The sequence below is a fragment of the Apodemus sylvaticus genome, chromosome 3, assembly GCF_947179515.1.
Source record: "Apodemus sylvaticus chromosome 3, mApoSyl1.1, whole genome shotgun sequence".
NCBI classification, from domain to species: Eukaryota; Metazoa; Chordata; class Mammalia; order Rodentia; family Muridae; genus Apodemus; species Apodemus sylvaticus.
In genome coordinates, this window is record NC_067474.1 from 145470529 (window position 1) to 145485081 (window position 14553).

At 43.1% G+C, this 14553-nt stretch overlaps 1 protein-coding gene across 19 annotated transcripts in view; it reads right to left on the reverse strand.

Annotated features, from left to right (window-relative positions):
- Epb41 (erythrocyte membrane protein band 4.1) overlaps positions 1-14553 on the reverse strand; it is a 151004-nt gene that overhangs the window by 11001 nt on the left and 125450 nt on the right. For 11 of the 19 annotated variants that reach the window (XM_052177561.1, XM_052177556.1, XM_052177555.1 and 8 more), the window contains one exon: positions 1898-2026. In XM_052177561.1, the coding sequence (XP_052033521.1) occupies positions 1898-2026 (129 nt within the window). Of the gene's footprint in view, positions 1-1897; positions 2027-3124; positions 3575-14553 lie in introns of all 19 variants that reach the window. The other 8 variants (XM_052177554.1, XM_052177548.1, XM_052177549.1 and 5 more) reach the window with 1 other exon arrangement.

Here is a 14553-nt window from a genome sequence, read left to right on the forward strand (position 1 = left end):
TCTAATGCCAAGGCCTACTGGATAGCTTTTCTCTGTCTCTCTTGACTGACAGGTCTTTCCCTTCACTTCCTAAGGCTATACTTACTTCTGTCCCTATGAACATCTCCCCAGATCTGCCCTGGTCATAACCCTGTCTCCAGGCCTGTCCCTACTTTAATACAGTCAACATGCAGCTCTGGGAATCATCTTAAAAAGGCCATTGCTTTAATGATGCTACTTTATTACCCACCACCCAGAACCTCGAAGGAACTTGTCACTCACCAAATTAACCCCACACTCTAGATCATACAGAGAGAGGGGAGGAGCGTACAGACACTGACTGAGCACCATGGAGATGCCAGTGCTCTGCAGAACCGTTTCACCTAAACTTCCTGCACATTCTGCAGCGGGATGCCATCCTGTGCCGCATCAGAGCCAGTGATGGAGAGGCTGGTGGCTGCTGGTCTAGGATTATCTATCAAGCAGTTACTCCTCTTAGGGGATACAATGCTGTGTCAAACTGCAAAGCACACACTCCAAGCCTCCTGAGAGTAAAGCATCATGTGGCTCATGGTGATGTGCAGACTGTCTGAAGAGATAGATCTTCAGGGCTGAGCCAGAGCTGCCCCGCTGCCCCTCTGCACTGTGCTCTACCCGTGAGCTGCAGTCCCAGCCCCTTGAATTACCTCTTTATCCCATCTGAGTTTCGTCATAGAGCTGTCTAGTACCTGATGTGTGCTTATGTAGGTTCCTCTCCTTTTTCATTTTTGCTTGTTAACTTTTCCATTCAAGGTCTTTCAGGCTAGCCCAGGGAGGGTCTCGAACCCCCAACCATCTGCCTCCACCCTCCATGTGAGGATTCCGCTATGGGCTGCTGTGTTTTACCCTTCTCTCCTTCCAGAACGTTCCCTAGAGGATAGAGACTGTCTACCCTTACACCACTTTGACTTAATACATAAAAGCTCAATAAACATCTGCGGTAGAAGTGAATTAAAAGCCCATCTTAGTATTAACTTCTTGCTGTCTGTGACAAAAAAAAAAATTCAACAGAATACAACTCTGATACATTCAAATTACCCAAAATTATCGATAAAGTTTCACTGTAGTTAGGAAATAAAAGATTTTTAAAAAATTTTAAACCCTCACAATAAGACCAAGACACGGAAAGTAACACCATTAGCAGGGCTGGCCAAGGCTTAATGACTTGTCCAAGTTAGGAAACAGAGGAGCAAGACCAAAGCACAGGTTTATCTGAGCCAAAGTTCATGTTTGCATCACACTAGAATAACTTTCCCAAATGACTTGGATGGATGGGCACAAGAGGACAGATTAGCGGTGATTTCTTTTGTTCTCTGGTGCTGGGATCTCATACATGTCAAGTACAATGTTATTCCACTGACATTTGGCACTGATTTACTTTTTAAGATAAATTATTTTGAGACAGGGTCTCATGTAGCCCAGGCTGGCCTCAAACTCACAATGTAATTGAGAATCCTGATCCATCTGCCTCTATATCCAAAGCGCTGGCATTATAGGTGTGCACCAGCACACCCAGTTTTTATATTTTAACTGTTTCTATGTGTCTATGCACACAAACAGGCGCTGCTTCACAGGCCAGAGGACAACTGACAGATATCAGTCCTCAGGTGTTTTTCATCTTTTCTTTGAGATATGGCCTCTCCCTGACACATAGGGCAGACTAGTGGACCTACAAGCTTCCATCTAAAGAATCTGGAGGTCCAAAGTCAGGTCTCCATACTTGTGAGGCAAGTACTTTACCAACTGAACCATTTCCCAGCCCAAACTAGATCTAGTTTTATGTGTTTCGGGTTGAACCCAGACTCCGCTCATGCTAGATGAGTACGCCTATCAGTTGAGCTGTCCAGTCTTTGCTTGGAAGCAGCAGACAGTGTCTTACCTGGGCAGCTTCGTAGGTGATGGTCTTGGTCTCAGTGTGGACAATGGGGACATCTTTGGTTGGGATTTCACTTTTCACAGCATTGGCAGTATCTGAGATGGTGACAGTTTGAGTCTTTACCAGAGGAGGCTGTAGACAGTAAAGAAACAGAGTTGGCCAATCTTCCTGTGGGCTGTGGAGAGCTGAACCTTCTGACCCTGATCTGATCAAAGCATTAGCTTGAATCAAGCAAAGGTTGGAGTCACTCTCCAAAGGACACGATTCCCCAAAAGCCCTGACAGGGTGCCACATCTTGAGAAGGGCATGGAAAGAGGTATTACTGCAGCCACTTCCAAAAGCTTAATGGAAAATTATAACGCCAGACACTTTATGACCGGCGATATAAAACACTTCAGACCAACCTTCAGAATTTAAATATAAAATTATTTGCCAAATAGAAATCACTTCTATTTGTCCTTGTGACTGGACATTATAATTAAGAAAACCAGGCACATTTCCCCACTAAGTACAAATGTATATGGAGCAGCAGAAGTCCTGGAACACATTTCCTTGGAATTCATTAACTTCTTTCAAATCAATGTCAGACGTTCACTTTGGATTTACCGAGAAGAAACAGTATTTGGAAAACCAGAAAGAAAAAAAAAATCAGTTTTCCCACCACCTGGTGATTAATTTCAGAATTCTGAAAGAATGAACATTAGTGGAACACCACAGCCCTTTTTGCTTATCTATTCACCTTCCCAGGATATCCATCACCCTAAGCGGCCATTCACCTTAGTGCAGAAGTTAGTGCCCGTGATCACGGAACCCCATGAGGAGGCAGTGGAAGTGGTGGACTGGACAACAGCGGTCACATGTCAGTGAGGAGTATTGGAAAATTCTTGAGCATGGTCTTAGGAATCTGAAGGCTCCTCCCCAGAGGAGTATTTCATCTCTCACCATAGCTCAGCCTTGAGAATGGAGAGAGGAACCAATTTACACCAGCTGCTCCAAGGTAAATAGCTGGAGTTTATTCCTAAGAGTTTTATTAAGTCATTATAAGAGAAAATGAGACTAGTCAGAGTTAATTCCTCTGACTGAGTTTCTTTATGCCAACAAGGGCTTCAGCTTTTAACTGTGACTCTGAGAACAGCACCTTTACCACCACTGCCGCCTCACCTCCTCCACCAGAGGCCGGCCCTCTCCCAAAGAGTGTCATTAGCTCTGCATTGTCAAAGCGGTTACTACCTGGAAACTTCGAATGAGGGTGGGGAACTGGTTACCCACAGGAGAGTCAAGAAGGGACCCGATCTGGGTCTCAAAGGTCTCTGCGGCTGCACCCAGCTCTTCGCTATTGTCTGCCTTTTTCCCACCGAGTTGCAGCTGGCAGGAAGCCGGAGTTACTGGGAAACTTAATGCACTGGCCTGTTCCTCCACTCCTAAACATTCCCCACTTGGGCCTGTTGGCATCTCTTCAGCATCAAGATAGCCAGCTGCCCCCTGCTCCTTCTCTTCCGCCTCCTTGCTGTTTATGGAGAGGGAGCCAGAACCAAAGCTCTGTGGCGACTCCGGCGGGGTGGTCATCAGGCTCTGACTAGGAACTACTGACTGCTTGGGGCACTCCCATTCAGAGGCAGGGTAGGTGGGTGGCCCTTTTGTCATGGTAGCCACCTCCTCTGTTCGAATGCCATTTATACTCTACAAATGAATGACACACACAAAGCAAGATCAGGGGTAAGTGGAGAAATCAGAGTGAAACTGAGACTCAGCAAGGATGGTCAGGAAGTCTCAAACGTATTAATGTTAATACCACCAAGTCTCTTAGCTCCAAAGATGGTCAAAAGAACAACTATTCATACAGGAGTCAGGAGCTTAAGCAGTTCCAACTTTGTTGGATCTCTTTCTGGACCCCGGTCAATAGGAGAACAACTTTAGTGCACCTCACATTACTATGCACGTTCATCTGCCTACAGCCCTAGAAATACAGCATCTATGTTCACACCTAAAGGAGGTACTGTCACTCCTTCTCGCTGGCTCAATTATGCAAAAGACAATGTAACTTGGGAGTTCATCAAAACATGTTCTTGATGAGTTCTCCTGTCTCCACACTGTATACATCACCTTGGTCCCTAAGATGAATCTAAGCTTTAAGTTTCTGTCAGCAGGGAGACAGGAGTAGAGCCCATGTCACATACAGGGCTGCAGACCTGATCCTGATGTCATGCCTGATGCCCGGGGAAGGGAAATGAGCAGCAGCCGCCACGCTTCTTCACAGACGAACTGCCCAACATGCCAGCCACAGAGGGAGGAAAGCCCAGGACAGTCTTCTCAGGCCACATGCCTCTCCTCATGGGACATGGGATGGGAATGTATACATACATACATACATAATACATATACACACATATATATATATATGCACACACATATACATACACATATATGTACATATTTATTTAGCTTTTACTACATTATTTTTAAAATCTATAGTTCTGAAGCAGTTCATCATGAAAAGTTAAGCATTCACATATATAAACTAATATGAACTTAAAATTCACCAGACATTCATTTCACTTTTAGCTTGACTTTCTAGCAATCTTCAGCAGTATTGATTCCGGCTGTTATGAGGAGATGCTTCCCTGTATGGGAGTTAAGAGCACTCAGGTCTCAAATCCAAGAAAGGTCATTTTACTGCTTCACATGCTATGTGGGAAAGGGGATCTTTTAGAAAGGTGTTCCTAGAGAAAATACACAGCTTGCACCAGCTGGCACATTTCAAGTCAGTCAGTTATCAGTCAGTCAATCAATCATCAATCATCTAGCTACCTACCATCTGTCTATCCACATATATTTAAAATCCCTGCTCTTTCCCTGTAAGCCAGCCCATTTTGTGATGAACATAAAATTCCCGAGTCATCTTAAAACAGGCAGCTGAAGCGTGTCTGGAACAGGCCCATGCTGAATCAGACAAGGAGTCTTTCACCAGCCCGTTATCCATATTATATAGGGCATGCAAGAGAGCTGGGGGGTTGGGAATCTAGTTCTCCACAGATCAGACACCTAACATATATTGGCTAAATACCACGTGAGTTTCCTCGTATTTAAAACGAGACTACCATTTAGCTGGGCTTGTAGAGGTCTTAGGATCAAGTAGAATAACATCTATGAAAACACTTTTCAATTCTAAGGTCCCAACCCTTCACATAATTCAACCAATCAGCAGGGCAGCTCTGATGTCTCGGCCTAGAGGACACAGAACTGGTTTGTCATCGCTATGAACACACTGAATTACTTTCTAGCACCCTTATCCCACAAACTTTTGGAATTTTTCACCCTAAAGAGTTGAGCAAAAAATAGCTCACAAATGGGCCTTCTCCCGATGTGCACCCACCCCAGCTCTGGGAAGTACTAAGCCCATTCACACGCGGGGGAGTAGCAAAACTTCTCTACATAACTTTCCTACAACTGGAAGGCTAGCTGATCTGACAACCAAACAATGGTCAACTTTGTTGGTGTTTGCTTTTTACTTTTTAAAGAACAGTGTCATTATGTGTCCCTGGCTGGCCTTGAACTTGTGATTCACCTTCCCAAGTACTGGTATTATAGGCATGCAACATACCTGGCAGGCCAGCTTTGTGTCAGTCCGCAGAAATGATGCGACAGACAGACTGCCATCAAGAAGTTATTTGTTCATTAAACATTGTGTAGTTTAATGAAATCTTTTTGATTTTGTTTTGTTTTATATGCCCCTGGGCAGGACTGATGGTTCTTCCTCCCCACTCAAAGGCCGTGGGGACTAAACTGAGGTCATTAGGCTTGGCAACAATTAAACAGATTGATTTTCCTCCCCTTAAAGTAAATATAGAAAAGACCAAAGGTTCAAACTGTAATGAGAGTAATATGCCAACTTCATAAGTACTCACAGCACCTTGCACGCATGAGCTGTCATAAATAGAGGGAAGACCGGCAGCGATTGGCTTGGTCAGCCACGTGCCACATTCTAAGACCAGGTCAACCTCTCTGGCTGGTGCCACTGTCTGATCTTGCGGGCAACATAGACAACTATTCACTGGACATCCTCTATCTGCCTTAGAAGGAATGTACCATGCATGCCCACTTCACCTTCCTATGTTGCTGCCCAGCTTCTCTGCTGATATATGGTAGCACCATCTGTCTAGCGGACAAGGTCTGAGTCTGTATCTGTGCTTTCTTATGCAATTGTGTACATGTGTGTGGGTGTGCACCTGCATATATGGAGGTCAGAGGACAACTTGTGGAAGCCAATCCTCTCCTTCCACCATGTGCGTCCCAGGGCTGGACTCTGGCGGTTGGGCTCAGCACCTTTACTGAGAGTCACCTCACTAACCCAGGCCAATTTCATTTTGGAATACTTACCCTAGCCAATTGTCTCTGTTTTCACATTTACTAGCTTCACTTAAGCACCACCTATTTTTTTGTTTGTTTTGTTTTGTTTTGTTTTAAGAGAGCAAGGTTTTCACTGGTGTGGAGTGTGCTAATTTCTGGTGGGTGAGCGAGCCTTGGGATCCTCCTGTCTCCATCTCTCTAGCACTGGGATTAAGCATGTGCCACCACACCTAGCATTTTTACTTGGTTTCTGGGGTCCACTAGACTAGCTCCCTAGTCCCTCATTTAATTCTTTGTTATCTCACTTGATATAATCACTATCCTGGTTTTATAAATGGAGGAACAGAAAGCTTAAGCAAGTTAGAACTAGGGTTTAGATTCAGCTCTGTCCCTGGTTCTGAGGCTCCTCTCTTCCCACAGAGCTAGGCAGATTCTGAGCAGACGAACACACATGTCCAACTATGCTAAGAAGAACGGCCATCACAACAGCCGAATCTGGAGAAGCACATGACTGTCCAAAGAACTCATCGAAGGACATATTTTAGTGGCTGACGTTACATTTTTAAACCTAAGACATTTGAAAAGACACAAGACTGGCCAGGGGATATAAAGTCTCATGACAAGAGAAACCCATAATTTGGCAGCTAATGTCCGTGAAGAATTCTAACTGACAACGCTGTTGCCTTTGGCCATGACCATCAGCATAGGCCATGGTATTATATAATACTGCACAACTGCATGATACCAAATTAGCCTAGAGACTACGAAGGGATCTTGCCAGAAATACGACTTGACATATGGCTATGTCTAAACCATCCACAGCGAAAGGCAAAATTGAGGCTTTATGTGACTCTGAGGTATTTGTTGATTTAGCTGTTGCTTATCTGGACTGTTGGAAGACTCAAGGAAGAAGCAGGCTACAATAACAAACCAGATACCTGTATAAGGCACAATGGCAATACGTTGGTTTCAAGGATATAAGAAGACCCAGGTATGGGGGTACAGACCTCTAATCCCACACTTAATATAGACAGGCAGAGCTTAGTGAGTCCAAGCCAGCCTGCTGGCCTACACAGTGAATATAGTGAGTTCCAGGCTATCCAGGACTACATAACAACAGAATGAAACACACACACACACACACACACACAAAGAAAGTCTATTAGAAAATATTAGAAACCATTTAGTTGAACAGGAAAATCATTTGAAGATTCAATCTCATTTAAAAAAGATATAAAGATAATAGCTTCTGAGGCAGACACAAGAGACCAAGAGTTAAGGCTACCCTTGGTTATATATTGAGTTTGAGGTCCTGGAATATGTGAGATCCTATCTTAAAAATACAACTCCATTACCTCCCAAAAAGTTCACGGTGCATGCTAAGCATCAGATTCAATATATTTTGTGGAAAAAAACAAATCCCCGCCCCACCAAAGGCTTTCTACATGTTCAATGAAATTGTATCTTCAACATTTCTCAGGTAGCACTGGGAGCTTGCTCTAAGTGTTAGGTATCTGCTGCCACGCATTAAATCCGATCTAGTCTTTTCTTTTAGGTTACTTTGGAAAGACTCACACATTTGAAGAGACTATAGAAACAGCCACAGTTGTGCCTAAAAGTCTAAAGTAAGAGATAACAGTAAAAACACATTTTGGAAAGCCTTTCTAAGATATTTTTTTTCGAAACAGGGTTTCTCTGTATAGCTCTGGCTGTCCTGGAACTCACTCTGTAGACCAGGCTGGCCTCGAACTCAGAAATCTGCCTGTCCCTGCCTCCCAAGTGCTGGGATTAAAGGCATGTGCCACCACTGCTCAGTTGTTATTTTTGTTTTGTTTTGTTGTTGTTGTTTTTTAATTTAATACAAGTTCGCTGCCACTGTCTTTAGACACTCCAGAAGTGGGCATCAGATCCCATTACAGATGGTTGTGAGCCACCATGTGGTTGCTGGGAGTTGAACTCAGGACCTCTGGAAAAGCAGCCAGTGCTCTTAACCACTGAGCCATCTCCCCAGCCCTACAGACAAGTTTATAAGAAAGGGGTGTGGCAGAGGTGGCCATAGGATTGGGAGCATAAGGCTCACACAGACACAATACCTCCAAAAGGACATTACCCTTGATTTGCAAACCCAGTTAGAAATGTAGTGCACTGCACTGTAAAGGCCCCCAGAGCCAGCAAGAATCTCAGTTATCTTGCTAAGCACAGAAGGAAGACACCAGCAGAAGAGTCCAGCTCCTGGTCCTTAGCTAGAGTGAACAATAAATATTACAGTCACATGTATTAGCAACATTGCAATATTCCCAGATGTTCTGCAACATGCAAGGGGAAAAAACCGTCAACCCCAACCCTGATATCTGTTAACTGCGAGTGCTGTCTCTACATTCTTTTCTTTAAAAAAAAAGGGGGGGGGCAAAGTTTCATGTCTCAGGAAAGAATGCTTTAACTGCCCCATGAAAAGGCTTTAAAAAAAACCCAACATATATCAGTATATGTTAACATGAAAAATATTTTGAAAAACTATAAATGTCAGTGTTTTCCTTGATTGTATAATAACCAGTAGGAACATCAACCTGGTAATTAACAAAACAACATTTACTTTCAAAATCGCTTTTAAATGGGCACTTGCAATAAAAGATAAATCAGCTGTGGTAACGGCTTCTTCGGTAAAGGCCATGTGTAAACAGCACATAAAGATGACAAGGCAGGCAGCAGTAGCCCATTCTTCAGCCAAAAAAGGAAACAAATGAAGAAAGAACCAAAATTACTGAAAAGAAAAACATCCCTAGCCTTCAGCCCCCAAAGCCTGTAAACAATAGCTCCCACCACTTTAAAACTCAGGCCTCTAGCAGCTTCCAAAGGGACAGAGCAATGGGGATAAACTAACAACACTTGCCCGGAAGGGGAAAATATAATCCTTCCGTCTTTACCACAATGCACTTCTCCTCGGCATCCTTCTTCCCTGGGTCATTCATACCTCCTATCTTTTTTGGTTTGTGTGCTGGAAATAACTCTGGTCCTAACTAGAGTCCCCATGAGACGCAGTCCTGTTGGGTTTCCTGGTATGCAGAGCTTCTTTCTATCTGGGTGAATGTTTTCAGGATAAGAACACACAACACGGCCTTTCTTTTCCAGTGAGGCAGTGAACCTTGCCAATAACGGCAATTCTTCAAATAGTTTTGACTTTTTTTTTTTTTTTAAAGAGCTGGAGATTGAACCCAGCACCCCGCACATGCTAGGCATGCTTCTGAGCTAGCCTCTGCCTCCTCAGGTGTAGTCTGAACGGTCCTGTTATTAGATTATCCCCAAATACTTGACGGTAAAAGCAAGCAGCTTCAAGACCCATGCCCGATGCAAAATTCTGACTATTAGCTAATAGAAAATTTTGCCTTAGCACTGCACTCACCCTCGAGGACTCCACAGATCAAAGGGGCATCGCACACCTGAGCAGATCTGCAGAAGTCAGAGTGCTTAAGCAATGTTAGAGGTAATGCAGAACACAGCTGAGAGAACAGAAAACTTAGGTGGTCAGTTTTACTTTAGCACACTGTGAAGGGTCAAGTAAAGCAATGGAGGAGGAACCACAGAGGAGCACAAAAATTCTAGTCATTCCAGGAGGAACATTAAGTTTGTAAGTCAAACTTCACAGAAACCTCATTTTCAAAACGTATTAAAGCTCTGCCTCTCTCTCTTTTCTTTTAAGAGATGGGGACCCACAAGGGACTCATTGTGTAGACAAAGCTGACCTTAGATTCCTGATTCTCCTGCCTCCACCTCCCAAGTACTGGATTACAAATGCAGGCCATAACTCCCAGCCTCATTCAAGTCTTAAAAACCACTTAAAAATTATACTCCAACTTGATGTTTAGAAAACAAACCTTGATTCCACAGAACTACATGCAATATAAAAGAAAATCCTACAGTAATGAAATGGCTTTCTGTGCTAACATTTTCAACAAATTCTGAAAAGGAGCATGGCTTAGAGAGACACAACAGCATTTTTCTATTACTTAGACATTACTACAAGTATATATCTTGAGCCAGGAAACAGACCACTTCAAAGTGTGGAGTGTTTGGTGGTCTAAACCATCAACAGCGAAATACAATAAACTCTGGAGCTGTGACACTGAGAGGGTTTACTCAAGGTGGAGTAAGTGGAGTCCCTCTTATTCCACACGGCAGGAATAAGCTCTTTTCACACCCACATATTCACACCCACTCCACTCTTCAATCTGATCAGAACGCCAATAACGGATGGTTAATAACTACTAATTTATTCAGTGCTCTTAAAAAACACAAAAGACAAGTTAGCATAATAAAATGTGACAATTACACGTTACTGTGACTGGTTAAATTGGTTAGAAAAAGTTATTTTTAAAACTTGACACAAATAAGTCAAATGAATACAAAGTTGATTTAAGACAATGTTTTGAGAACCAAACATATGCAAAGGGATGCCTCTGTGAGGACTAAGCAATCACTGCGTGCAGACAGTATGTTCTAGCAATCACTGCGTGCAGACAGTATGTTTTAGACAGGCATCTCAAGCCAACCAGCTGAAGTACAAGTCCCCCCTCTCCCCACTCCCATCTCTTTTGGATCTGCCTGTGTCCAGTATTACCAGTTCTAACTTCCTTAACTAGCAACCAGAGGCTGACTGCACTGAGAGGTGGTCACCATAAATATATACAATAATAAAGCAATTAATGTGAGAAAAATATCAAAGTAAATGTCCCCAAAGAGAAATTCTGTAGCAGGTTTCTATAAGCTTCATACCATGCTAAGATGCTAATGGATAAACAGTTTATTTAAGTAAGTTTAACAGCCAAAGGATCCTGAACAGGAGACTGAAAGGAAAAGGGGTTTGGGGCTTATTAAGAAATACTCCTAATAAGCAATAACATAAGGTCCAAAAAGGAAGCAAAGCCAGTTTTAAAAGGACATTATTTTCTGCTAACTTACCAAAAACAAGTCCCCCACCCCACCCCCAGTGGATTCTCTGACCCAGGGACTTCTCAAAGATGTTTTTTAATTTTTTAAATTTTTTTTTATTTTGACAAGAATAATTAGAAAAGCAAATGAGTCCCTTAAATGCCTAATCTTAAATTTATGCAACTGACTGAAACACAGACATGCACTAAGTGCTCAATGGAAAATCACTTCCCTTAGAAAGGGGTTATTTTTAATTATGCACATGTGTGTGTGGGAGTGGCATATGCACCTGAGAGCTGGTGCTTGCAGAGGCTGAGGCACCGCATCCCTCCTAGAGCTGGAGTTATAGGCAGGTAAGAGCCACTCAGCATGAGCACACAATTGAGCTGGGAATTGAACTCCAGTCCTCTGAAGGACAGCAAGCACTTTTAAGTGCTAAGCCATCTCTCCAGCCTCATTTAAAAAACAAAAAACAAAACAAAAAAAAATGCTTATTACATAATTTTAGAATCTGGTTAAAGAGAAGGTATTTAGGAATTACTATTGCTTTATTCTGTATGAGAAAATGGAGACAGATCTTTTAAATCCAAACAAAACAAAGTGGGTAGATAGCAGTCAGCAAGTTCTATTAAGACCACAGTCAACGCACAGAAGGCGCATAAAGACCATGTGTCAGTCATGGGATCTCATGTTCCAGTGAAGATCCACCTGATGCTGTTTTCCAATTTCCATAAACAAAATAGTACCAAAGCCAGGGTGGGGGTGGGGAGTAACCAATCAGCTTTCTACTCTATGAGGGAAAGCTGAGAACTAGTCCCCACAGGCCAAATTCCAGTCTATCTTTGTTTTTATATGGCCATGAGCTAAGAATAGATGGTTTTTAAATGGGTAGGGAAAAATATGTAGTGGCATAAGAATTGTACAAAAATCAAATGTTGTGTCTAGTAATGAGTTGCGGCCACCCCGAGCCCCACCCATCTTGTCGCTTGCTGTGGCAGAGCTGAGCAGTTGTGAGAAGCCTGACATCTTACTGTGTCACTCCTCAGAGAAGCTGTGCCAGCCACTCACCCACCTGAGGCACAAAACTCTTGAAAGCGTGATAGGTTCTGTTTTTATGGCATGTAAAACAAACCGTTATCAGATTGATGTCAGCAGTGCGTTTTAGATAAACGGACATTCCATTAATGACATCATACTTCAAGATGAACTTACACATATGAACACTTACACCAGTATCGATAATATATTCTGGAGTGAAAACAGTTGATCAATAGCTATGGTAAAGGAAAACCAAACCAAATCACAAGATGTTAACAAGAGAGACCAGCATTTACTATAGTGGCATCCCACCTGAGGTCCTCAGTAAGGCAGGGACTGAAGACCATTAACTGCATACATTTCCCTGCACGGGCTTTCTTGGCCGCCTGCACATAGGGATTAGGCAGATGGGGATCAAATTTATCTCAGTACAAGAGAGTCCATGTAAAAGTTAGAGGTTATCCATTACCATCTGTTATTAGTAATTTAGTTCACACAGTGATTATTTGTTATATACAAGGCAAGGTGGTACCTGGGATCCACAGGTGGCAGGCGGCAAACAAAGAGCAAACCAAAGGCTCGCTTGCCATTGATACAGACAGCAATTCTCAAAGGCTAAGAACTAAGATTAACCCCACAAGAGAGCTGCTCATGAAGAGGTCAGAGATTTAGTTCTTTCTTTTTTGAAACGTGGTCTTCAGAGTGTAATCTAGTCTGGCTTCAATGGCTCTCCTGTAAAAGTCAGCATTACCAATTCTGCACAACCACACCCAACTCAAACAAACTCTTTACAATCCCTGCATTCAAGATAGATATGCAAAGCTATGGAGAAGCTCCCCAACTTAATGGACGAGTGAGTTATCCAGTTATCAGTTGTCCAATCAACACCATCATCTATCTTGGGAGGTATTCAAGCACAAGTGGCAATGCCAGCTTCTAAATCTCTAAATGATGTACCAAGAATCGAATGTCAGAGGCAAGAGGACTTAGATCTTGTCAGACCCTAGCATCAGAAGTGCTATCTTTCTGCATCCTTGCAGAGTGCAGGAAGTAAGCATGTTTTCCTGTTCACCCCTCTCTCCTTTCCCTCTCACCTCTTCCTACCTTCCACCTCCTTCCACCACCCACTTCTCCTTTTGGCTCTTCATTATGCTGGGGATCAAACTAGGGCCTCATGAATATTAAACACATACTCGATAACTGAGCTATAACCCCTTTCTTTAAGACAGCAGGGAATGAAGCAAGAAGCTAGCTGCTTTTGTTGATTTAGGGACCAGAAAAGATAGCTGGGATTTTGTTTTTCCCCTTTTAGTCTTATCTATTAATTACCCCAATGAGGATTGTAACCATGGTAACAGGAAGGACACTATAACCACCCAGTCACAAAAAATGAGGAAAACCATTTCAACAAGCTGCCGTCTATTCATATATATGAACTGTTATTAAAGTTATTTCGTTTTTAGCCTGTATTTCTGACCTGTGGAAATAATGAGCAATGGTAACGGGAATTTTATTTACCAAATAAAATCCCCTAAATTTAACCCTGAGGGCCATAGCCACTGCTGTCCTGGCCTGACCTAACTCCAGAGGCTCCCTAACCACAAGAGCAGACCTTCCTAACCATCCAGCTGCCTCTTCCCAGCCAGTTCTATCTGCTCTGGTACAAGGGGATCCTGAGGTGTGAGAGGTGACAGCAGCGCCCAGGAGAGCAGCTCACTGATATTTACTAGTATAGAAGTATAGAGGATGCAGCTGCAGGAATCCCACAGAGCAGACAACAGAATAGAAGGACTTGTCTTGGGTTCTGGTGTCAAGGTCAGAAAGAGCAGGGAGTGAGGAGTCCAGTGTGATGAGAAAGGGGAGATTCCATGTGGGGAGAACTGTGACATTTACAACATGAAGGATAAAGGGGGAGGAGGGATGCGCTGCAGAGCTCCTCAAGGGAGGAGCAGTGAGACAGAAGCTCCTCTTGTTTTTCTGTTTTCTAAGCAAAGGACCACTGGGTGAGGTGTAAGCACACGTTCTTACTGGTGATAACCCCTCAAAGTAACCGAGTGTCAGTGATATAGAGTGGGTTTATCACAGAAACCGCCACAGAAGTGACTTAGAAGCCCCTGGGTTCTCCAAGAACAGCAGGACAGCTCCAGAGGTGACTCTAGTCTACTTCTGATCAACAGTCAGTTTCCTCCACAAAGTTTTTACTAACCATGTAAACAAAGTTGTAAAACTTGCAAATGGAATCTACTTCATACTACAAATGCTAGCAATAAGCAAACAGCTGAAACACAGGTAAAATATAGAAACTGGGCTTGTTCCCAAGTGTGCGCTGCTCAGAGAACACCATCTGA